Source organism: Diabrotica virgifera, chromosome 5, assembly GCF_917563875.1.
Source record: "Diabrotica virgifera virgifera chromosome 5, PGI_DIABVI_V3a".
Taxonomy (NCBI): Eukaryota; Metazoa; Arthropoda; class Insecta; order Coleoptera; family Chrysomelidae; genus Diabrotica; species Diabrotica virgifera.
The window spans coordinates 26409296-26435389 of record NC_065447.1 but is presented as its reverse complement, the minus strand read 5'-3'; the positions used below and the strand labels follow the sequence as shown (position 1 = coordinate 26435389).

Genomic DNA, 26094 nt, shown 5'->3' with positions numbered 1-26094 from the left:
TTTACAAGTAATACTCTAAGGAAACATTGGTTAAAAATGTGATCTTAACTATGGATGTTTAAAATATTCCATTACTACGCTCCAGGTAACATCTGAGCTATGGTTTGACTTGTTCACATGATGACAGTATGGCAGCAAGTGACCATATAATGTCACTGACCATATAATGTCACCGCATATTCGCGGTGTGCAAGTACTTGGAGGGGATACGAGAAACGATCGTGCGAGAATATCGAGAAATATTGTAAAAATTGGAATAAATCCTTTGTAAAAGGTATAAATTTTTTTTATTAAAATCCCTAAAGGGCTACATCAGAACAAAACGTTGCCGTAGAGTTGCAGTTGCCGTAAAGTCATCGAAATGTAAACAACTCAAATTTTTGTATTCCACATGTTGGAAAGTTAAATACCTTACCTTAGGGCATTATTCCTGTTGCCATTTGCCCATCACAAGGCATTTTATGTAAATATGCATCTATAAAGCATAAATTTGATTTTTGAAGGGTTATTACCCCGATATTTCTTTGGTGGCTCAGCTAGCATCTAGACTGTCTTACACTGATGATGATTTTGTAATAAAATCGAAAACGTTTTGTTCTGATGTAGCCCTTTAGGGATTTTAATAAAAAACATTTATACCTTTTACAAAGGATTTATTCCAATTTTTGTGATTGATGGTATACAGCCAACTACAGGAAACATTTTCTTTCCTAGTAAATATTGTAACTTTCTTAAATAATTCATTGTCAATTGAAATTGTCAAATTGACGTATATTTCATATCTACTGTCAATGAAGAAGAAAAATTATATATTGCTCCACAATATCGATATGATATGCAATTATTATATAATGGTAAATTTAATTAATTGTATGTTGCTTGCAGTACTGCATTTTAATAACTAATTTTATTTACTACATACAATTGTTTACGTTTTAATAACATAACCTGAATCTTATTTTTCTTCTTATTATTTTTTGGACTATGGCCTTGACAATTATCCAGTAACCAGGACTAATATAATTGGCCAATATAATTAAAAGTGCGAATAATGTTGTTGAGCGTAGAAACCAGGTGTCGCTTTGCCGAACTTGCACGGTCCCAATAATGACTTAGCTGACATATAACTATTAATTATACGAAATGATTTCTTTTACTAGTTATTTTATGATTTCAAAAATAAACAGTAAATAGAATTTGGACTTTAAATAAAATATTCCCAACATATAACCGACTCTAAAAGTTTTGTTTTGTCACCAGTGTTTAAACGGCAGCAGTTAATATTTTAGATGATTTTGCATTATCCTCTAAATTTTTTATAGCTATTTATTCATACAGTGATGAGTGCGCAAAGAACCGGAAAAATAACGCAAATGATGGAACACATAATACGTTGTGAAATAAAACGAGATGAAATTAGTAGAGGTGCGAAATTATCGATTGAAACCTATAAATTTACATTACATTACCACTACCGATAGTTTCCCACCTTTAGAAGTTAGCTTAAGTGCTAGTTGACTTAAGTTATATAACATTTTTTAAATTTCGCATAAATTAAAAACTGATTGAAGGAAGTAAAGCAAATGTAAATAAAAACAGTGTGGGTAGTAGGAATTTTTTAATCCAAAATTAAATTATTGACCAAGAGTAGTTTCTACTATGATTTGAGACGTCGCATACATTCTTGTTACTAAAGAATTATCGATGGTTGGTGGTTTAAGTCTAAACGTGGAAAACTATCGATAGTGGTAATGTAAATTTGTAGGATTCTATCGATAATCTCCTACCTCTACTAGTTTCATCTCTTTTTATTACACAACGTACTATGTTTCACATCTTTTGTGTTATTTTGACGGTTCTTAGCGCACTCATCACTATATATGCGGTATGTGCTTGTACGCAGCGAAAGCTTGTCTATAGCAGATCCTACAATCTAAAAATTGTCGAATGAATAAATTCGATAACAAAAAATAGTCTTCCCACAGCATATCCAAATTAGCTAATCCTGTCAAGAGCCTAACGTCCTAAATGATCGACTTGAGGCTGATTATATGAAAAACAGAAATGAACATTAAACAAATCATAATACCAAGAAAATATATGTTGAAAAATCAACATGCTTATAAAAAAAGTAGTGACTTTAAATCGAAAACGAAATTCAGATAACTGGTACTGACCTGGTCTATACTAGGGCTTCTGGGTTGTCTATCGTCCCTCTCTGGGTTGATGGGGAGCGCCTCGGAGGGCATTTGATTTTTTTTTGGGCTCCTTGGCACCCGAGAGTAGGGATCTTGAGCGCCGTATAAGTCGGGGCTACCAACGTTAAGAAGACACACTTTTTGTTCTATATCTATTATCACAATGCCGGCTTCATTACCGTAAGCCATCCTGGAATTCAATAAAATTTAAAATTATTAATTGATCATAAACCCTTAATTTTCATATATCTACTACAATTTTTTTAAGTAATGTTTTGACATTTGGCAGGTGCAGCACGACCATAGACAGAATAGGAATATAGTAAGCATCGAGAGCAAAATACAATCGGAACATTCGATCGGTGGTCCATCTATCTCTGTTTATCAGTGCGTGCGCATTACGCATATGCCGCTGTACAGATCGACAGAGATATCTAAAATCGCCAAGGCCTAAACGATCGAAAACTTTGATAACATACTAGCTGACTAAAAAGTTAATTTAATAGAATTGTGAATGTGAGACAAATGCCCGACGAATGAAGAAGCAGTATATTAACTCCCTTGTTACAAAAACAAGGAAGATATACAACAATGCAAAAGCTACGGGGCCATAAAACTACTTCTTCTTCTTCTACGGCACTACAGCCCAACTTGAGTTTAGGCCTCCTTTATTTTTTTCCTCCACCCTTGCTTGTCTGTAGGTGCTCATCTCCATACACGGACTCCTAAAAGGGCTTGTGCGTCGCTGTTTACTGTGTCTTCCCAGAGCTTTCTTGGCTTTCCAACCGGTCTCTTTCCCTGCACTCTAGCGTTCAGTGCTCTTTTTGGTAGCCTCTCCCATTCTTATCACATGTCCGGCCCATTGCAATCTTTGTATTCTAATGAAATCTGACAGGGGTATCATCTTATAAAGTTGATAAAGCTCGTTGTTGTATCGACTTCTGAAGATTCCGTTTTCCCTCACAGGTCCTAGTATTCTCCCCAGTACTTTCCTTTCAAATGTGTCGAGTTTGTTTTTGGATGTTTCTTTCAGGACCTCTTTCAGCATACTATTGGTCGAATTAAGGTTTTATAAATTCTCATCTTTGTATTTCGGTGTACACTTTTAGACCGAAATATATGGGAGAGGGTAAAATAAGCTCTATTTGCCTACGTTATTCTCTTACGTATTTCTCCATCTTCTGATCCGTCGGCATATATTTCTACTCCCAGGTATGTAAACTTTCCAACCGTTTCAATGTCACCTTCATGTATAATGTTTTGTGGGACTATATTTCTTCTCGTCTGTATCATTATCATTATTGTTTTTTCTGTGCTAATTTCCGGACTAATAATAGTAGGAGAATAATAAAAGACTGTCAGAGAAATAATCAGATAGTTTAATTCAGTTGGTTATTGACGTATTTGGTAAGAGACTTGAGAAGGTGATGTATTCCTTGGATCCATAATATAAGAACTTATTTGTATTTAAATGTTATGTAAATAAAAATACTTACAGTCCATATGAACTGTTAATTGTTAAAGCTGTAATATGACTAGGAGGTTCTCCATTATTCCATGGAGTTAAACAAACTAACTGAGCTTGGAAACCGGGAAGTTTCTTCTGATTCCCCGTTTTCACCTTCAACATGGCACCATCCTGAAAAACAAAATGTAATAGTTACTAAAATGTTCTTTATTAACAGTATACATAAGTGTTTGTCTCAAAAGAACATTTCAAGTCCGAGAGAATGGTGCTATATCCTATTAGCCCGGGATGTAGTGTCAAATTTGACCGGAGTATTTTAGCATGGCTGTTTTCTTTTTATTTACTTAGGTATTCCAAAGCTTATTAACAAATGATGTGTCAGCTGGCCCAAAATCGGGGATTTTATGCAAGAAAAGGTAAAATATGAAATTTGATGGAAAAACGCTACAACTTATATGTCAAATATTTATCTCCGTGACTTACATCTATTAATCGCCTAGAATACTTTGCTCCTAGGTTTCACTCAGGCGACCCAAGGAAACCCAAGGGAAAACCCCATTCAGGGGTTCATGTACAACAACTTTACTTATTAAGGTCAATCATAATATTTATGATCAGATGCATAGTTTACGATTCTATAAAAGACATACAGACTTTTTATATTGAGTCGTATAAATAATAAAAACGTGGTATTATCAAAAAATAATTATTTTTCAAAATAAAATGTCGATTTTAAAAACAAAAAAATTTTCAACGCCAGGAATTGAACCCGGGTCGCCTGAGTGAAAGCTAGGAGCCAAGTATTCTAGGCCAATAATAGATGTAAGTCACGGAGATAAATATTTGACATATAAGTTGTAGCGTTTTTTCATCAAGTTGCATATTTTACCTTTTCTTGCCTAAAATCCCCAGTTTTGGGCCAGCTGACACATCATTTGTTAATAAGCTTTGGAACACCTAACTAAATAAAAAGAAAACAGCCATGCTGAAATGCTCCGGTCAAATTTGACACTACCTCCCGGGCAATATCATAGAGAACAACAAAACGGAATCCTACAAAGATTGCGAAACTTGTCCAAATAAGACTATAATATTCTGATGACCTGATACTGACCAATAAAACTAAATGTATATTTAAAAAAAAATATTGAAGATTAACCAAACCTCACGCTAGACAACCAAAATCTTCCCTATTCAAACGAAATAAAATTTATAGAAATGATATTTATAACCTTTAAAATATAACCTTAGATAATGTTTTACTTCTTTAGATTAAACAAGATTCAAAGGAGAAAGATCAACAAGTAAATGGCCTAAATGATAAAGTCAATATCCCTTTAATAAAAAATACGAGCAACATCGTACATCCAACAGGTTCCGTTTATGTTATCATTTATTTGTTAGCTTGTTGCTTGGAAATGGAAGACAAATCGAAACGAAACTTAAATCAAACATTATTTTGGAACTAAAACATTTACTAATGGAATCGACCAATGTAAAAGGTTGACATGATATTTATTGTAACATTGACATGAATGCTCTTTTTGCCTTTTATTCAAGTCTTATTATTATTACCCAAATAAAATTAAATTGCTCTTATACAAGTAACTTACAAAGGTTTTTTAGAGACAATGAAATTAGTACATTAGGGAAAATATTAGATGTTATTGTCGCGGAGGCAATTGTCTCCGAAAAAGGGAAACATTAGTAACTGTTATAGTATAATTAAATGAAAAAAAAAAAAAATAAAAACGAAATAATAGTATGGATACAAAGTGGCCTTAGAAATTCTTTTTAAGGAGGATAGGAGGATATCGGGGTCAAGAAGGAAAATTTTAAGTGTAATCGGAGGCTTTTAAGGTCCAGGTTAGAATTAACTAATAATCTAGATTTGGACTATGTCTTTCTTGAAATATCGTGTGTAGGTCGATGTGTAGGTCGATGTGTAGGTCGATGAGGAATATCATGTGTAGCTTCTTCATGAGAAACACGGGCCTGTTGGTCATAGTAACTCTTCTTCTTTCTCATAATCCTTAGTGCCCTTCAGGGCGTCGGATGTCATAGTAACTCAAGTACTTAAAGTACCCAGGAGCGAACGATAAACTATACATAGGCAGGAATAGACAGGATAGACAGGAAGGTTACTTCTAATCTAACTTCTGCACTTCTCGTCAGATAAATAGACGCGACACACAGTAACAATAACACACACCATCCAAAACGACACCACAATGGTAAAGACCGAATGATTAGCAGTTGCAGCATGTAGTAGTTTTGGCGTATCAGAATAAATGAGCTGAGAGTTATGCCATTCGGCATGATCCAGACGTAATTTGTGTGGCAGGATCACAAATTACGTGCCACGGGAAGAAGAGACACACCAAAATATAGACATCAATAATACTTTCGAATGAAACCAGGGAGTATTATATAGATCAGACAGAAAATGTAGGAATTCAAGTATGTAGGTTATATTAACAAATTTTCTATTTACAGAGGAAAAGGAAACATACTTGAACTCGAAGAAATCGAACTCGAAGGAGATTTCAAGGCCCATCGTATGGTTTGGAGATGCATGCATTATGACGGCGGAAGACTCCTACAATACTGCGAAGATAGAGACATTATGATACTCAAAACAGACGAACCAACAAGGATCAGTCTTAATCCAAGAATAAACCATTCAACGCTAGACCTCTTCATCACCAAAAGAGTGGTAATACAAGAAGTGATAACTATCAGCTCAGACTACAAGCCAACCATCGGAACGATGAACTCAAGAATAGACCTTTCAAAAGTCAACCAGTGAAAGGATTGAAATAAAAAAAAGCAAATAGGGCAGGATATATATATATACACTCACCGGCACAAAATTCCGCCACCCAAAATGTTTGATTAAGTTTGACAATTTATAACTTTGTTATTTGTGCTCCGATTTTCAAAATTCTTGCACCAATTTGTAGATACATGTATTGATATCGTTTGGTATTATTCCGGTAACAAAAAAATTTTGCTTGTATGACATTATACAGTGGTGAATGGAAGCGTTGTATTTTCTCCTAATTTTAAAATTCTGTCCAAAAATATAGTAGCTGATTTTGTTTCATAGTCCTGTCAGATTATCCCGGAAACATAACCAAAATTTTGTTTTTTGAATTATCCGAATATCTCTTTTCCTGTAAGAGCTGTACCATTTTTTGTAAATAAAAACACTGATTGACTCATAAAATATAGGTTGGATTGATAAGATTTGAATGGCCCGCATGCAGCCCAAATCTCAATCCTATTGAGCATTTATGGGATGAATTAAAAAAGCTATTCGCCGTCATCCTAGGCCTCCAGAAAATTTGGTACAGTTATGGCCCTGGTAGAGGAAAATCGGGCTATTCTCCAGGCAAGGATAACACATCTGTATTCAATGCTAAACAGATTTCGAGCAGTCGTTGCTGTAAGAGGTGGACATACCCGCTATTTAATTGTTTTGTTTTGTTGTTAATTTTGTTTTGTTTTGTTAATTTTGGTGCGTTTGATATTTTTAATTAAATAAACCTTCAAAGCAGTGTTTTTTAAATTAATTTACAGCTCTTACAAGAAAAGAGATATTCGGATAATTCAAAAAACAGAACCTTAGTAATACCTCCAGGATAATACAAAAGGAGTATGAAACAAAATCAGCCCTCCAATTTTTCCACAGAACTATTTAAAGTTAGGAGAAAAAACAACGCTTCCATTCACCCCTGTATAATGCCATCTAAGCAAAATTTTTTGTTACCGGAATAATAACAAACGACATCAATACATGTACCTACAAACTGATGCAAGAATCTTGAAAATCGGAGTACAAATAATAAAGTTACAGATTGTCAAACTTAATCAAAAACTTTGGGTGGCAGAATTTTGTGCCGGTGAGTGTACTAAACTAGATCAAAAGAAGAAAGAAAATACAAAGAAATCAAAAGAAGAATACAACAAACAATGAAGAATAATATTTCCGTTGAAAAAAAAACCAATAACAGGTTTCATCGTGTAAAAATAATCGTACAATTTTTTACATATTCACATGCTGCTTGAAGAATGCATTCTTTCTGGACAATTGAAAATATGTGAAAATAATTTTCCTTCTGAAACCAAGGAAAGACGAAAGAAAACCAGCAAGCTATATTGGATAGACTAATCTCCACGAGACTCTATAAACACCCAGAGTGAAGAACAATCATCCAGGAAGACCAATTTCGATTAAGGAAATGAATGCATTGTGAACCATAACTACAACATTAGATATACAAAAAGCCTATGACGCAATTTGGAAAGAAGCCCTACTCTCCAAAATAAAGGAGCAACACTGCTATCATACTTAGTCAACATAAGCGACGTAAAGACTAATGAACATACATTTTTAAGAGATGTGTAGGATGAGAACAGTTCAACAAAGGATGCCTCAGGGTAACATTTTATCTCCGTTATTATATAAAATTTAACATACAGACTCTCTTGTTCAGATTGTGATGCCACCTACATCGGCAGAACTTACAGATCCCTTTCTACCCGATCTGCAGAACACAGCAAGAGAGATACCACTTCTGCCTTTTCACACCATTTAAAAGTCAATAAACATGAACTTAAGATTCCTGAAGGTGTCCAGTTGATACACAATATTCAACAAAACAATATACTCCGTTTAGACTTATACGAAGATTTGGGGATTGTCAAGGACCTGAAGAAGAGTCCCAACTGTGTCAATAGACAAACATCCCTTAACCGCAACTTTGTCCCCATTCACCGCCAATTATTCTCATAATTCCTATTTTTTCAACTTCCTCTTTTTATCCTATTCTTTCTCTTTTAACTTACTCTCCCTTCTTTTTCAAAATTTCCTCTTTCCTTCATTGCTTCCAAACTCCTTTACCCGACTAACATTATTAACTACTGAACCCTATTAACCATCACCTCATTAATTCACCCTACTATCTTTTCACTTCTTTTTTCATTTCATTACTTCGTTCAGTTTAATTCCACACCTCATCTTTTCTTTATCCCTCTCTTTCCCTTAAAATTCTTGTCTTTATACCTTACACCACAGCCCTCTACTTTTTGCCTTTGACCTTTTCCAGGTAAATTTTTTACCTCTACAACTAACATCCCATCACTTAATTTCAGTTCTCACATTCAGATCCATTATCATTACAATTAAATTATATCAATATTCTTTTTCTTACTTTGGTTTTATTTTATTCAGTACACTTTCAATATTATTTTCATTTTAATTTCATTCTTGTATCAACTGGACCTAACAGCTATAATCATACTTTTCTTTATCTCTAACTTCACATACCCTCACTTTGTCACAAGAATTCTCTCAAAACTTTTGAAATAAAATTAAAAAATAAAACATCTCATAATAACTACAATCCTTTTCATTCACATATTACACACTTTTAATTATTTGACTGTATCCTAACTGAAATCCATTATTTACAAAAATTTGCATTTATTTTTAAATAACAATATTTTCCTTTTACATATACAACCACCAATACAATATAGACTAGATTAAATTGCCTACCAATTTATTCATTTGTACAATAACATTCCAACTAATACTTATTCTTTCTCTTCTCTCACCTTCATCTATTTTTATTTTTTACCTTTTTATCATTATTGACAGCAGCTTAACTTTCTTTCTATCAATTTGATCAATCTAATGTTATAGTATACAGTCAATATAAATAATCTTATATTCTAAATTAATTTTGTATATCACAATTTCTTTTCAAAAACCAATAGATTTAAAATGTTAGACATTTTCAGATATTAAAATTTTTTATCATTTATTGTGGGTCATGACCTTTTGGTTAATTAACTTTGAAAATCGACTACCTTTTTCTCTACTGTCAATGTCACTTCAAACAGTTCCTTACACACTTGTGACACTTTATAGTCAAAGTTGGCCTAAGATGGTTGATTGAGGTTTTGGTAGGGTTTCACCATGTTCCCATAGGCGATATCCTTTAACATCGGCGTTTAGCCTGATTAATATTATTTTTAAATAATGTAAATTGAATTTTAAATTCAACCATTGTTTGGTTCTGGGGCTATTTAGCAAGTATGCACGTAAGTAATCTAACCACACTTTTTTAGCTTTTTAAAAAATTTCAACCATCTTTCAATTCTAATAGTGGGATTACTTATTTTATTGTAGATTCACTGATAATGGACCGATAGGTCTGAAAACGTTCTGAATTGGACATATTTTATTCAATCCATTGGGATTTTTTAAGTTTTAATAAATATACCAATTTACATAGAAGTGGTTTTACTTCTTGTTAGAGTTTTTTAACTACATGGTATACAGCCAACCTAGGGAACTTCCCTTTTAGTTTATAAAATTTTTATTTCAGATTTGCATACTGATGCCAAAACCGACATGCTCTTCTAGTCAAGCGATATAGCAATATACAAATCAACAAATGACAACAAAAGAATCATCGAAGGACTGGAAGTTTAATGTCTTGAAGTTATTGTTTTGCAAAAGCTCCTCAATATTATGTTCTCCACATTTTTTTTCTTTATGAGTATCATGTATTGGGTTGATACGGTTTTTGTAGACTTGCCAGTTCTTTAACCTTTTGGTGAATATTGTAACTGTCATGGTTTTGTTGCAGCTCCTCAATTTCTGTTTTTGTTGTAGCTTATATTTCGTCTAAAAAATTTTGATTACACGAAGAAATGAAATAGACGTGTACAAATCACAAATTAGGGTTACCAACGTCCGCTCCAGATAATGGAAATATGTTGCATCTCTTAAACTCTACGGTGATTCTTAGTTAAATCCACTTCCTCAAAACGTTCAAAAATCGTTCAAACTGCAGTTTTAAATTAGGTTACGAGTCGCAATCTTGTTATGAAGCTATTTTCTTGGGGCATGTTAACAAAATTTACTATTTTACTGGGAATATGAAACAATTTTAGTTTAAATTAAGTTTATCTTGACGTTTTAAAATAAACTTGTTTTAAAATAAAGTTCTAGCTTGTTTCCAGTAAAAATAGTAAAGGGAGTTGGAATCTATCATTAAATAATCTAGCTACTGCATCATATATTCTTTAAAGCCGCGTCCTCATTGGTAACATTTTCGTGCGTATTTAACTACAAATTGTTTGTCGTTAGAGTTTGCGTCGCAAGAATTGCGTCGCAAATTTTTACCAGTGAGGACGCGACTAAAAACCGACAACCGATGGAGCGTGTGCATTGTGTGCGTCGAAAATTCTTGCGTCCGATTTATGCGACGTACATGTTCACATTAGCACAATTTACCTCGAGCACCCAAATATTTGCGACGAGCGCAAATTTTTACCAGTGAGGACGCGGCATTAGAATAACTATAATCTTTCATCAGGATGCTTATTATTTCGTCAGCAACAAACAACGAAATTACAAGTGTAACTAACAGTTAAAAACAGTTACATAAGTATATCTTTTATATACAGTGTGGGCCAAAGAAAACAGTCCACCTCGATATTTGGCAGTATTTATTAGATTTTAAGGAAATGAAGAAACAGGTCGATTTTTGATCTAAGTGGGACACATTTTTACGGTACATACATCTGTCATTTGTCAACCTCCTCCCTTCCACTTTCCATTTGAAAGGATATTCAATTCTCTATTCAGCAATATTAACCCCTTAGTCCTCAGATTATTTTTTCGCATTTTTTAATGTGATGCTAATATTTTTTTGGGAGCAGCTTTATTAGAAAACATAAAAATAAATGAATTTACGCATTCGGATTTATAAATCACTCAGTATATGATGTTACATATTATATGTAACGCTGGGAGCTAACGGGTACAAAAAATACAAATTGTAACTGTAAATAGTTCTATTTATTTAAAAACTGAAAATAAAGACAAAGGAATTAAAACATTTTGATTTGTATGATAGGTAACGAAAAAATCAATACATTACATTAAGTTACATTTTCTACACATCGTGCGTGTTGAACTTTTGAAAAATCTTCCAGCACAACGCTTTCTTTTGTTGTTTGGAATTTTATACACTAGGTGTTCTATCCTATCATTTCATTTCCTCTGGCGAGACTACTGGGTCGGGTAGGTTCCTGAAAGTAGCATATTGGTTTGTTTCCTGTACCAGGAATAAAATGATTTATTCATCTATAAAAATTTCGAATATATAAACAACTGATTTGTTTTCAAACAGTGAATAATCTGACTCAGGAAATTGTTTCTGGTTATATGTGAAATCTCCCGACCCAAAACCCAATCCCGGGCTGCAGAAACTTTTTGGATATACCATATGAGCAGGTGTAATATCGATATCATTTGTCAAAAAATGTTATATACTGTCGATTCTGACTGTTGAATAAGAATATCTTCTCCTATTATAATTCCAACAGTAGTTCTAACTTCTGCATCGGCAAGTAGCTGAAGTTTGCTCAAATTTTCCAAATCTCCGCCCTCGTCCTCATCTCTGGAATTCTCATCCGTTAGAGTGAGTTAGATCCGGTGGCGCTATATAAACTTCCTCTATGGAGTCATCTACCGCGTCTTATTCTCCAAAGGCTATATCAATAGCTTCTTGAACAGCCAGGCCTCTTTGAAGAGCTGCAGCAAGGCCTCTGATATAAAACAACTTAGTAGGTACATACTGCATTTTTAAATTCCCTTAAGTTCTTAAACACTCTGTATACTAATACTTCTAAAAAATGCTACTAAAAATACTATACAATGAAAACAAAACATATGATATTATATTGCTACAAAATAACTGGAGAATATGCTTACATTACATCCTAGCGTTACAAATATGTAACAGTCAAATTCCTAACCTAACAACTTTTTTATTTGAAAAAATATCAAAACTTTTTTACACAAAAAATATTTATTTATATTTTCTTAAACTATTTGTTTCCTAATATTACCTTTATTGTACAAAATAAGATTTATATGCTTATTCTTTATCAAAGAAGTCCATTATTTGAAGCTTTATTTTTTTGTTATACTTTATCAACGCACAGATTCAAAACAAAGTTCTAAAAAAATCGCGCATTTAAAACAATGTAAACAATATCACCTTCTGACAAGAACTAACCTGTTTTTAACTGAAAATTTGCGACGTATGCGATAGAGGATCTATTTAGATGGCACCACTTTGCTGTTACATAATTGTAACGCTAGGAACTAATGGGTTAACATTGATATAATTATTTATACAGGGTGTCCAAGAAAAATTATTTTCAATTAAACTAATTGACACAAAAAGAAGATTATATGTAATCTATTTAATCTATATGTATTTTGAATGTATTCAAAATACATTCTACTGCTGACAGAAAACAGAAAAAGATGTTTATTTGATAAATAAACATTGTTTGTTGCTTAAATTCAATATTCAACCTACCAAGAGGCAGACGTGTGGCAGCTTGAACATTGAAATTAAGCGAAAAGCAAAGTTTATTTATAAAAAAAACTTTTTTTTTCTGTTTTGTGACTGCAGTAGAATGTATTTTGAATTAAATAAATTACATACATTCTTCTTTTTGTGTCAATTATTAATTTGGTCAAACCGGCAAACAGGTGTATGTTCTCAAAAAAATTGATAGTGTGTAAAAAATTTTTTTATTAATTAGCTAAGTACTTTCAGCACATCACGTGCCATCATCAGAGCTTCGTCCTATAGGTATAAATCCTTCATAGAAGAGCAATTGCCAAACAACACATTAAAATGCATAAATACTGGGCAAAGCCACAGATCTCGAGTATACAAACCCTTAAAATTAATAAAATCACATCTAAATTATTTCAATTTCAAAAAGACAACATGGCCACACATGGGTGCGTCAAACAATTGGAGTGACATGGTTACTTCAGTCAGGCGCCGTTCAAAAGAATGGGTGCGTTCGGACGACCATAGCGGCTGGCGGTCAGCAGAAATCGGCTGAGTGGTTGTATCCAGCCGTGATAGGGAAAGCTTAGTAAATCTCTCAGCGGCTGGCTTCCAGCGGTGACGTCTGACAGCTACTGCTGGCTCAGCTGTCCAGCCGCTGTGGTCGTCCGAACGCACCCATTGGCTCCTAGCCAAGTTCCATCCTCTTCGAACGGCAGCGAATGGGTTAAAAGTTTATAAAAAAAATACTTGAAATTCTAGAGTTATTTTTAGTTTTATTCAAAGAGGAAATATTGTCAAGAAAGTGTTATAATGTTTTTAAACGCTTTTCTTTAGTTCAATCATTTGGGTCAAATCTTTAGACGTTAATTTGACTGCCTTTTCTTCAATGCAAATGAATGAAAATTTGCAGACATATGCATTCGCGGGAACAATACAAGGATAGTCAATAAATTTTTTTATGTTTATTAATTGTTTAAATAAAAAAACAACGATTTTAATGGATAATGATTAATTCTCTTGTTTTTAAAATGAAGAAACTTGAAACTTTTACAGATTGTAGCTAATTATATAAACTATACATAATTTCACTTTTTACGTTAATTGTTTACGTTATGCTTCATAAATAAACAATAAAGTTTCAAATTTTTTGCGGATTTCGACTACTTTTTTATGTTTTCGAGGAGGTTCTTCGGAATGACTCGAGTAGTAGACATAATAACAGGTATCGTCTGGGTATTTTGCATTCTCCATTATCTTCGTATTTGAATTTCCAGATCTCTATACCTGGCGATCTTTTCGGTAAATTAAGTACGTAGATTATTGTTGTTAAGTATCGCCACATCAATTAGTGTTGTTTGCCTTGTTAATTTATTAACTAGTTCGAGATCTGGTCTATTATGCATATGCCACTGTTTGATCTGTAAGTGCAGTACGGTCCCAGTATAGCTTTTAGCTGTCATTCTCAAGCATACTTTCAGGGAGGTATTGATAATATGGGAGATGGTCCGTCTGGAGAAGTCCCAGCTTGATAGCTATCTCTTGATGAAGGATCTACCCTACTGAGTCATGCTGTTCCTTGCATTCAGTTGCAGCAAATACCTGGCAGCCCCCTGTAAGGTGTTGGATGGTTTCTTGGGCTTGACATCCATATCGGTATTTGTAGTTTTGAACCTGAGGGTCTTTGACAATATATTTCAGGTAATTTTTGGTTGGTATAACGGTTATAATCTAATATTGAATATCCAGTAATAAACCTTCTGTTTCAGGGAACATCTTCACTGATGTCAACCAATAGTTCGACGCTGTATTGTCGACATAGTCTTGGCTGACCTCATTGGGATGTCACCCGTGCAGAGGTTTACTCATCCAGGTGCGCATTTTTTCGTCCTTAGTAAGGTGGTTTATGCGCATTTATGGTTCCCTCAGTTTATTCGGTGTTGTGTCATCTACTGCGCAAATAGCTCGATGTAAAGTAGATGTCTCAGCCTGCATATGAAAATAAGTTCTTAAATTAGCAATTTGTTTATCTAATTGCTCACCTACATATATCCATAAGTCCTCGTCCTCCTAAATACCGGGGTAATGTCGTTCTTTCTACTGCACTTCGAGGGTGGTGTTTTTGTGCCTTTGTGAGGTGTGTTCGCACTTTTCGCTGAACTATAAACTCAGTAGTTATCTCAGTTTTCATTTGCTTATGGTCAATTTCCGCGCCTGCTTTACTCCAAGACATTTGTACATATCGTTTTCACCCATGACCTCGATGTTCTGGCCATTTTGCATATCGAATCCACCGGGCAGTACCTCTCCTCTGACTATGTTTAAAATACGGCAGTTGTCTAGTCCGAAATGCTTATTGGTAGTATTGTTAATTTATTATTATAAGTCAAACCATCTAGTTGCGTTAGTTAAACTTATTCAATATCAAGAAAATATTTTTATAGTACTACCGAATACATGTGATCGTGTGGTTTAGTTTCCAATTACTGTGACTACCTGTTACTGTACATAAAAGAACGATACTCACGGTTATTCAAAAATCACGGTCACTGATCACGGCGTGATTTAAAAATCACCAAATTCACCATCACCATAATGCTGTAAAAAATTAAAATGCTTACCCGTTTATTGTCTATATCCAACATATCCAATTTACTTCCTGATCCGGCGCTGCCAGGTCCTGAGAATTGACAATCGGGCGATATCTCCCCCTCATCTAATATTTCATACGTGATAGGTACTTCCAGAACCGTCACCTCATCGAAACTCTCCACTTTCTTGTACGTGAACAAAATGACATGGCCAGAAGCTCCAGCGACGCAGAGCTTCCTCGATTCTGGACACAAGGAAATGATTTCAATCGCGAACGGTTCATCCTCGGCGTCCAGCGACCTGGATTTGGGCTTCTCGAACACTTTGGCGGTTTTCAGTTTGTAGAGAACTTGCAGCGTACCAGCGCTGGCGTCCCAAAACTTTATACTACCGTCAGAGTGCCTGTAAATTAAGATATACATTAGACCAAGCACTAAGAGTGTAACGCTTAATAGACCAGGGCTGATCTGTTTTGAGGTGGATGTGAGAGGCGGCATTCGGATTTTTGCAGATAAAGTTAGGTGACAACTTCAATAATTATAATTGACTTTGCTGCTTCTCAAATATGCCCGGAACATTAATAAAAACATTTAAAAATTTCGAAAAATATCGATTTTTTTCTATTTTCATTGCTTATAACTTTAAAACGATTCATTTTGGAACAAAGTCGTAGGGAAAAAATAAAGATAATTTAATTTTGTATAATATACGACTGGTTTAAAATGTCTTAAGTTACATAATACCCTTTCTGCAAAATAGCGATAAATAGAAAATAAGGGGACAAAAGAGACTGTTATTCTTCAATGTTTTTCAACCACTTTGGTTGCACTTACAACCTTCATAATTCGCTTAGAAAATTCTTACAACATACTTAAACCGTCCATTAAATTTCATTAAAATCGGCCTAACAGATTTTGCATAATAATTTTGCAATCTAAATTTTTTTTTAAATGTTCAAATTTTTTAAAAACTTTCTGAACAAAAAGTGGACCATTTAGAAGTTTGCTAATTTTTTTACATATAAAGAGGTTCTCTACCTATCTAATACACTTTACAGAATTAAAATCGGATTATGTAAGCCGATTTATTATTGTATATAATTTAAAATTATATACAATGTTTTGGCTTATAAATAAATACAGTGAGGACGTTTGAGTTTTTATTTTTAAATTAAAATTTTATTACTAAAATCATACTAGTGACGTCATCCATCTGGGTGTGATGACGTAATCTAAATATTGAAATTAATTTACTTCAATTTTTTTTTAATTCAAACCCTGTATAACTAATTATGTTAATTTTTATATTACTGAATACAAAATTGAATAGCCTTTCGATTGAGCTATCACACGGCACCTACTCTCATTTAAAAAAATCATCGATTACGTCATCACGCTCAGATGGATGACGTCACTAGTATGATATATATACCGAAAAATTAGAATTCAAAAATAAAAATCGACCTGTTTCGGGATTTATCACCAGAGACGCCTATTCTCGAGAAAATGAATTTATGCCAACTCAAACGTTCTCACTGTGTTTGTTTATAAGCCAAAAAATTGTTTATAACTTTAAAACAGTGCTGGGCCGCTAAAATAATCTGATTTTAATTCTGTAAAGTGTATTAGATAGGTAGATAACCTCTTTATAGTAAAAATATTAGCAAACTAATATGGTCTACTTTTTCTTTAGAAAGGTTTTAAAAAATTTGAACTTTTTTAAAAAAATTTAGATTGCAAAATTATTCTGCAAAATCTATCAGGTCGATTTTAATGAAATTTGGTGAACGATTTAAGTATGTTGTCAGAATTTTGTAAGCGAATTACGAAAGTTTCAAGTGCAACCAAAGTGGTTGAAAAACATTGAATAAAAGCAGGTTATTTTGCCCCCTTATTTTGTTTTTATTGCTATTTTTCAGAAAGTATAATAATTTAAGACACTTTTAACCAGTCGTTTATCATACAAAATTTAATTATCTTTATTTTATTTCGGTACGACTTTGTTCCAAAATGAATCGTTTTAAAGTTATAAGCAAAGAAAGTAGAAAAAAATCGATGTTTTTCGAAATTTTTAAATGTTTTAATTTTTTTATTAATGTTCCGGGCATATTTGAGTAGGAGCATAAGTCAATTATTATTGTTGAAGTTGTCACCTAACTTTATCTGCAAAAATCCGAATGCCACCTCGCACATCCAAAAATAGACGTTTTTTCACAGATCCGCCCACAACTTGCATAAAAAAAAATAGGAAATGGTTGAATGCTCGAATATATTAATTTTACAAATATATGAATTTTACATTCTACTTCCATCTTAACAATGTATAATCTTACCGATTCCCGGCACTCAAATTTATCTGTTTGTCCTTTGTTTAGTGTATTCGTAGTTATATGTTAATTTAAGTTGCCATCAATCTAATTTCATAACAAATGACATTCGAGGATACCTTCATTTTATTGACGAAATGCCCCTGAAGATGCTCTAGGAAGCGTAACACTGATTAGTGATTATTAACAACAACAGAAATAAATAAAAACAATTTAAACATTATTCGTTTTATATTAAAACTTTTTTGCTATTGACTTAACAAATAGTTTCAATCGGTTTAAAACAGTTGATTTGGTATGGTCATGTTCAAAGAAAGGAAGACACAAAAATGCCCGAAAAGATTATGCAGTGGATACAACCAAACCGTAAAAACGAGGAAGACCCAAAAATACATGGAAAGAAGGGGTAACCAAAGTAATGAGTACAAGGGATCTTAGAGATGGCCAATGAGATAATAGAAGGACGTGGAAGTTAGGCATTGCACAACGTCGAAAGACGTTATAAAACCGATGCATATATTTATATAGTTTCAATTTGTTATTTCAGGACTTTATTGTTTTCTTTAATTTTTATGTATTGGTGATTAATGACTGGTTGCACCAACAGATCGTAAGCTTAAGAAGTGCTTTAAGCTCAGCTTACGAAACATACGTGTTAGACCATTGAGTCTTAGATCAATTTTCAGCTTTCCACAATGGATTGCCACGTGGATTGCATCGTAAACTTCGTTTAGTGAAATGGGGTAAGATTGTAAACGGGGCAAGTTCGTAATTGCTCTAAAAATATCATAAGATACATTCAATTGTAAAAGTTAAGGAGTAGAAATCTTTTCTGGATTAGTATGAACTGATTGACACAGATGTCTCTTACTCAGAAGTAATTATTCCATTGTTTTGCCATTTATAAAATGTGAGTACGTGTGCAGTACATATCTAACCTAGAGCTGTCTAACAAAGTGCCGGTATTTTACAGGAAATTTTGCGTCTTGTGCATTTATTTTTGGTAGACATTAAGATCATTGCTTAAAGTTTACGTTAAATAAATAAATCCTTTAGATTATTTGAAATTTACTGGAAAAGGCACAACTCTAGTCTTGCCCCGCAAATATTAGTGCACGGGGCAAGTTCGTAGCAGGTGGCGGGGTAAGACCGGAGTTGTGCTTTTTTCAGTTAATTTAAAACATTTTTTGTACATTTTATGTTTTTTTTTGTTCAAATTATTTATTTATAACTTTTTTTAAATCCAAAATGGTTAGAAATTATGTTAGAAAAACGAACCGAAGAGCGTAATCAGCAGAAACATTTGAAGAAGCATTGATAGAAATGAGGGCAGTCGCACGAATGCCATGCGAAAAACCATTCTCTATATCTAAATGTATAACTTTTAAACTACACAACTTATTTTAATCTGGCAAAAAGCAATTTATAAATGACGGATTAGTAATTCTGATTTTGTCCCATAACATAGGAAGATAGCTTTCAATGAGCTTTAAATAGCTATTTACGAACTTGTCCCATGTATGGGGCAATGGGACAAGTTCGGAATAGTTACTGTCTTTTCCAATTTATTATAAAAGTTGTAATTTACAACGTAAATTGGTGTTTTCGGCAATGCAAATTATAAAGTATTAATGTTACTCCACTTTGATACCAAGAAAATGTTAAATATTTAAAATATAATTTACGAAAAAAAATATTAAAGTCAAACTTAACAAAAACCAGTCCGAACTTGCAACACTCCACCTTATAATAAAAAAAGAATGTGTGTGTACTTTGTACGCACGTAAGACGATATTCTTCTATTATATAGGTAATTTAAACGAAGTAAATATACTTAACAGGTTATTTGTATTTTATTTAAAAATTAAACTAACTTTTTTATCTACCACTTTCAAAATTTTTTTATTAAAACAACCAAAAATTAAAAAAAAAATGAATCGCCCAGGATTCGAACCCGCGTCCTTCCAATCTCGGAGCTAACGCCCTACCAACTACTCCAGCGAGGTCCTTGTAATTGACGTGTAAGTTTCGGATATAATTACACAACACGGCGACAAATAGTGTAAAAATGTTATGCCTACATAATATTTTATTATTTTACTACAGAGAAACACAAATCCAAAAACACAAGAATTATAATAAATAAAACATTTACTAAAAACACTAATATATTCCTTTAATGACTTATTTGCACGGTTACAGATACATACATAACTATTTTGAAAGATTAGCAATGAACTACATGCTGTCTGTGTGCGCAGGCGCGCAGATTTATGTACAATTTTACCCTCAATCGAATCGCCGCTAAAGAAGAATATCTTCAAAAATTATCGACTTCTAAATTGGGCTAAACTCGAGCTCAAGATTTTGTTGGTGCAACCATGCATAAATTTCTTTAAAATAAATATTGTTTGACTTCGTATGTTAGTTTTTTAAAATATCTAATCATAAAATAGTAAGTTTCGCTATAACTTTATACCATTTCCTCCTTTCAAACTCAAGACGGTGAACCAATTTTATGACGGATAAGTTTACGAGTACGTTACGGTTTTCCGATACGGAAAGCGCTTAATCGTAGTCGTTGTTATTAGATCGTAATGCTTACCCGGTCATGATTATTTCCGCGTAAGTACACGCATGAGCTGGCCATGTCCCGCCGTTCACGGGCCAATCCATTTCGGAGAAACCTTGTCTTTTCATCGCTCCCGCCCTTCCCACGGAATAAAATGCGGGGATGAGATCGGCGGGGCAATCGGCCAAATAACTACAACACGTAACAGGCGATTCGTGAATATCCATAGGATAGGGATTTTCCAGGCACGGAAAACCTGGAGTTTGGAGGTCCATTATTACGAGATCGTTTTGAAGAAGAGCAATGATTCCGTATGGTTCTTGTAGTTCTGAAAAAAAAATTAATATATTAAATACTGCACTAACATATTTATTATGCTTCAAAAATTATTAGTTTTTCTCTTTCGAATTGCTATTTCAATGATTAAATATAAAACAGTAATTGAACGCTATGCTGAAACAACGTTGTAAACGCCAAATCAGATTTTTTTAACTGCATCAACCCCTAGGGGGGTCATTAGCGGGATGGTTTTTAGTAGAAATAGTTTTTTATACATGACATATTTACATAGCTTCTTCTTCTTAGGGTGCCTGTCCGTTCCGAACGTTGGCGATCATTCTGGCTATGATGACTTTGTTAGTTGCTATACGGAATAGTTGAGTTGAGGTCTTTCTATACCATGCTCTCAGGTTAGCAAGCCAGGATATTCTTCTTCGTCCTGGGGTCCTTTTTCCTTCAATTTTACCTTGTACAATAGCATTATTTCCTTTACATAGCAATTTTGAAAAATATATGTTGTGGAATCTTATAGTTTATTATAAAGTTTACAATTTTTAAGATAGTCAGTCTATTGTTTCACTAATATCTTCTGTTAAAGCTTCTTTCAGGTTGGGTTGTATTTTCGCTATGGATTTTGCTGTTGAATACACTGGACAGTCTATCATTATAATATGTTGTACTGAAATTGGTATCTGACAGTGACACATCGGCTGAGTGTCGATGAGGTCTCCATGTGTAAATTTTGTATGACCTAGCCGCAATCGGTTAAGGACTACCTGATTGTGTCTTTGAGCTGGGAGTGGTAGTAAAGCAGAAGCAACATCTGGTTTGATAATCTTTGGTTTTGCTTCTGTTTGGCTCCTTTTTTCCTGCCATGTTTTGTGAAGGTGGGTTTTTATTATTGTTTTTTGGTCTGAAAATGGTATGTTTTCCATCATATGAATTGTGATGTTATTGCAAACATCAGATTTTGTCGACAACATAATAGATCATTTAAAAAAAAAAGGAATATTTATGACCGTAATGTGACTATAGACTATAGGATGCATAAAGTAAAATCTCGTAATATTCCCCACAGTCGGCAGTACATTATTTTGCGCATATAGAACAGTTTTCCATAGAAAACTCACAAATGAAACTATTGGCGGTTACAACGTTGTTCTGATCAATTGATCAATAAATATATCTATAGCTGAAGTACTGTAAAATATTGCTTTCAACACAAATTAAAATTGTTTACAAAAGTTCATTTTTAAAGTGTTAGCGACATTAGACGAATCTAGAGAATTATATAGAATATTAAATATTCTTCTATAGCAATCAATGTTTTGTTTAAAATCAATAGAAGTAAGGGGGACGGTTTAGGATAATACTAAGATTAGCCTTCGAAATAAGAAACGGTGTCATTGGAAATATGTAAGCAAAATTCGATTGCAGGGGTCGATTCGCAGTTCTTTTTGAATAAACGATTTACTTTGTTATCGCAGAAAATAAATTTAACAGTCTTTTACTACCCGTATCTATTAACTCTCTTTTTTAAAACAAACCCTTGTCCAAAATGGTTACCTCGAAAATCATATCAAGACAAGCAATCAGCGGCTTCATTCTCCCGCTTGATAGCTTCAATACAATGAATCAGATTCTCATCATAAGAATGTTTTTCTGCAAAAGTAGATCAAATCTCAAATATCAAAAGTATAACTGACAGAATTAAAATTCTCAAATCAAAGGGAATAAAGACAGTATGTACCCCTCAAAAGTTTTTGGTTCATATTCTTTTTTGGAGATCTGTTGGCATGTATTAGAGCTTTTATTGTCAGCTACAAATAATATTCTAAACACGTCAGATCCATGAATCTTACTGGCCAATTCAACAACATAAATTGATGTAGATAGGTCAGGTTAGAAGAAAAGTTTCTAGCACTTACACATTTCTAGAGATTTCTCGGGATACAACAAATTAGATTTCTCAAGAATAAAAAATAACTCCCTGCAGCGTACATGTTCTTCAAAATTATAATTTTTTACTGTTGGAAAAGATTGGTTTTTAAAAACACCATACTTCCAAATATTGGTTAAGTAGAACAGGAGTTACAGATTTTTTCTTCAACTTGCCACACTCCCCACAGACTTCCCATTCTCCCCCATCTCTATTTGAAAATATATACTACCACTTTTGAGATTAAATACACGCAGAACTTTGCGAAAAATACGATAATCGTATTTCCAATGCCTTTTAAATCGGTAAATTTTGTTTTTTTAATCTCGTTATTTAATTCCGCCATCTAGCGGTGAAGCTACAACTCTGTAAATTTACAGGTTTTTCTCGAGGTCACTTCTGTTATAAAAATTTTTATCCCGAGCTTATATTATATTCCATTCCCGAGATGTAGCCGAGAGCCGTTCTTAATTGGTCAACCGGTAAAAAGGATTTACGAGGAAAGACCAATACTTTATTCTTTTTAAATTACATAAAAAATTGCCATTTTTGATTAAAAACAAGCTTTAATCAAAATTATTTCGTGAATGATATAAGCTGCTCATCAAAAGATAGGGACATTATCAGAATAAAAAATGTATAAACAAAAATTTCAAACGTAAATGATAAAAATTCTTTATTATAAGATAAATTAAGATCACTGCATTTCTTTTTTATCAAAAATCGACTATTTCACTAGACTGTTTTTAACTGATAAAACGGCATAGCAACGCATCGTTTTCTACTGACAAAACTCCTTAGCGACGTGATTTCTCAGCGACAAAATTATGACAGATCCGTCACGAAAGTGTCTGGTAATAACAAATAAATAAAGATTATATTTCGTTGATATGGTGCATTAATTGTCTCGTGAAATAGTCTTGTCGAATATCATTCGAGAGAAAATTATTTTCTCGACTGACGTCTCGTGATTTAAGTCAAAATTTAATTCGCGAAAATTGCCAGGCAACAAACTTTCATACCAGTCGAAAATATTGCCGGCAAAATTTTCTCTCTTGTGATATTATATACGACAAACTCATAATAGCCCAATAAAATAAAATAAAATCAAAATGTAATTCCATACAGGTTGGAATAATTTTTTTATCAAAGTTTAGGTCCAAACAAGAATATTTTCAAGAAAGTATATAATTCATATGAGGGGATCATTGTTTAAATAATTAAAAATGGGTAATTTTTGCACAAAATTTACTTTTTTAACTGCTGCGGTAGTTTAATGTTTTTATTAAGGTTTTTACAATTTTTTTCTGCAAAGCAAAAGAAACAATCTTTTATATTACTGAATTAAATTTGACCCTTAATTTATTTAAATAATTGTAAATTAAAATTGAAAAACAAATTTCCAAAAAAATATTGCATTATAAATAAACACTAAAAAACATTTCATTTTGCAGAAAAAGTTGCGCTGTGGCACCAGTATAAACCGAAAAAAAAATTAGTTAATAAATATTAAGTGGTTTATGAGATATTTAATTTGTTTATAAAAAATTACCATTTTTTCAATTGCAAAAACGCGGTTGTTGCCGATAGAGTATACAAGTTTTTAAGGTCTTATTTTTTTTGCTTTTATGTATATTTTCGATGATATATTGACAAATTAAAATTTCAATTATACACCCCTCCAAAATGGTGTTTGAAAATTGGTGCAATTTGTTTAAAACTTGTTTTTTCAATAACAGCGCCGTAGCGACCTTAAATGAAAGCTTTTTGCATGAAGAGTGGTGCAGTAGTACTTTGCAATATTTTCGTTAATAATGGACCAATTTCAATGTTTTTTTTTTTAGTTTAGAGTAGCATCTAAAAATGATAACATCTAAATGACACTTTTTACAATAAATGTTCGTCAATTTGTTATAAACAATTTTTTTTCAAATTTTTTTTCTCTACGTGCACAAATAAAAATCGATCCAAAAATTTTTTTATAAAAAAATTAACAAAATAATACTGAATTAGCATTGATGTTAAAGAATTTTTTATTTTTACAATTTTACAATATTTATATTTTTACAATTTTACAATCTTTATAACAGGCAGTAAGTACCTGCACTAAAAATTGTGTATATTTGTTAATTTTTATTCACTTATATACATAATAGGTTTTTGTATTCACATTAACTTTGCGAGATTCTGCCAATGATTTGTACAAAGAAAAAAGTTTGTATGATTCTTTAAGAGTAAACAGTAGCGTATCAATATTTTTGTTTTTCGAAAGTTCTGCGAACTTTCAACAGTGAGGCAACAGTGCGTCGGTAATTCGACACTGACAGTGACATTTGTATGCCTCAGAAGTCAAACGGTGTAAGTTACATTCTCCCTAAAAATTACTTATGAGATATAACACATATTATTATATATAATATTATTATTTCCTTGTTTGTATTTATGAATTTATGTTACCCATATTATGATAAATAAAGACAGTTTATTTGTTTTTAATAACTACCTATATTTCTGCAACTACTTTCAGAAACATCTTAGTATCTCATTTTAAACACTTATTGACTTACACCAATTGGCTTCTGAGGCATCGATTTATACTATAAAAAAGAATAATTTTTATACTCATACGCGTTAAATGTTACCGAGTCAGTCACGTTTGATTTCTTGTTATAGAAAATCGATTTTTAGTAGATCCAATATGACACAAAATCTAGGCATGGGATTAAAAAGTTTATTTGAAGAAAGTTTATTTTTTTGTTCTTCTTAATGGCGGTACAGGCTCCTTTTTGCAATATTTTACTTAGTTATTAACATATTTCTCAAATTGGGCTCTGTACCGCCATTCTTTATTACATTACGAATATTTGTGCCAAATATCTCGACAAAATATTCAAAATTACAGCCGCAATCTTAGACCGCGTTTGTTACTACCTGTTGATCGCTACTGTATGCTCTAAACAAAATTTTACTATTTTGTTAGATTTTTAAAATAACAATTTGTTTTAATACTGTTTTGTGGTTATCTTTGGTGCCAACTTTTATTTATCACAATATTAGAGACAAACATTTTTTTGAAAAAAATATTGTTTATTACAAACTAATGAATATATGTATATTGCAAAAAGGGTCATGCAGATGTTATTATTTTTATATGCTACTAGACCAGTAAGGATCTGTTTTTAGGTGGATGTGAGAGGTGACATTCAGATTTTTGCGGATAAAGTTAGGTGATAACTTCGTTAATAATAATTGATTTATGCTCCTTCTCAAATATGCCCGGAACATTAATAAAAAAAAATAAAATATTTAAAAATTTAAAAAA

General features: G+C 32.8%; 1 protein-coding gene across 1 annotated transcript in view; it reads right to left on the bottom strand.

The window, feature by feature from the left end:
- LOC114325993 (syntaxin-binding protein 5) overlaps positions 1-26094 on the bottom strand; it is a 307868-nt gene that overhangs the window by 134750 nt on the left and 147024 nt on the right. Inside the window, exons 8-11 of the mRNA XM_050652347.1 lie at positions 20588-20882; positions 15686-16058; positions 3695-3837; positions 2178-2388 (exon numbers count right to left, since the gene is read on the bottom strand). Of these exons, the coding sequence (XP_050508304.1) occupies positions 2178-2388; positions 3695-3837; positions 15686-16058; positions 20588-20882 (1022 nt within the window). The remainder of the gene's footprint in view (positions 1-2177; positions 2389-3694; positions 3838-15685; positions 16059-20587; positions 20883-26094) is intronic.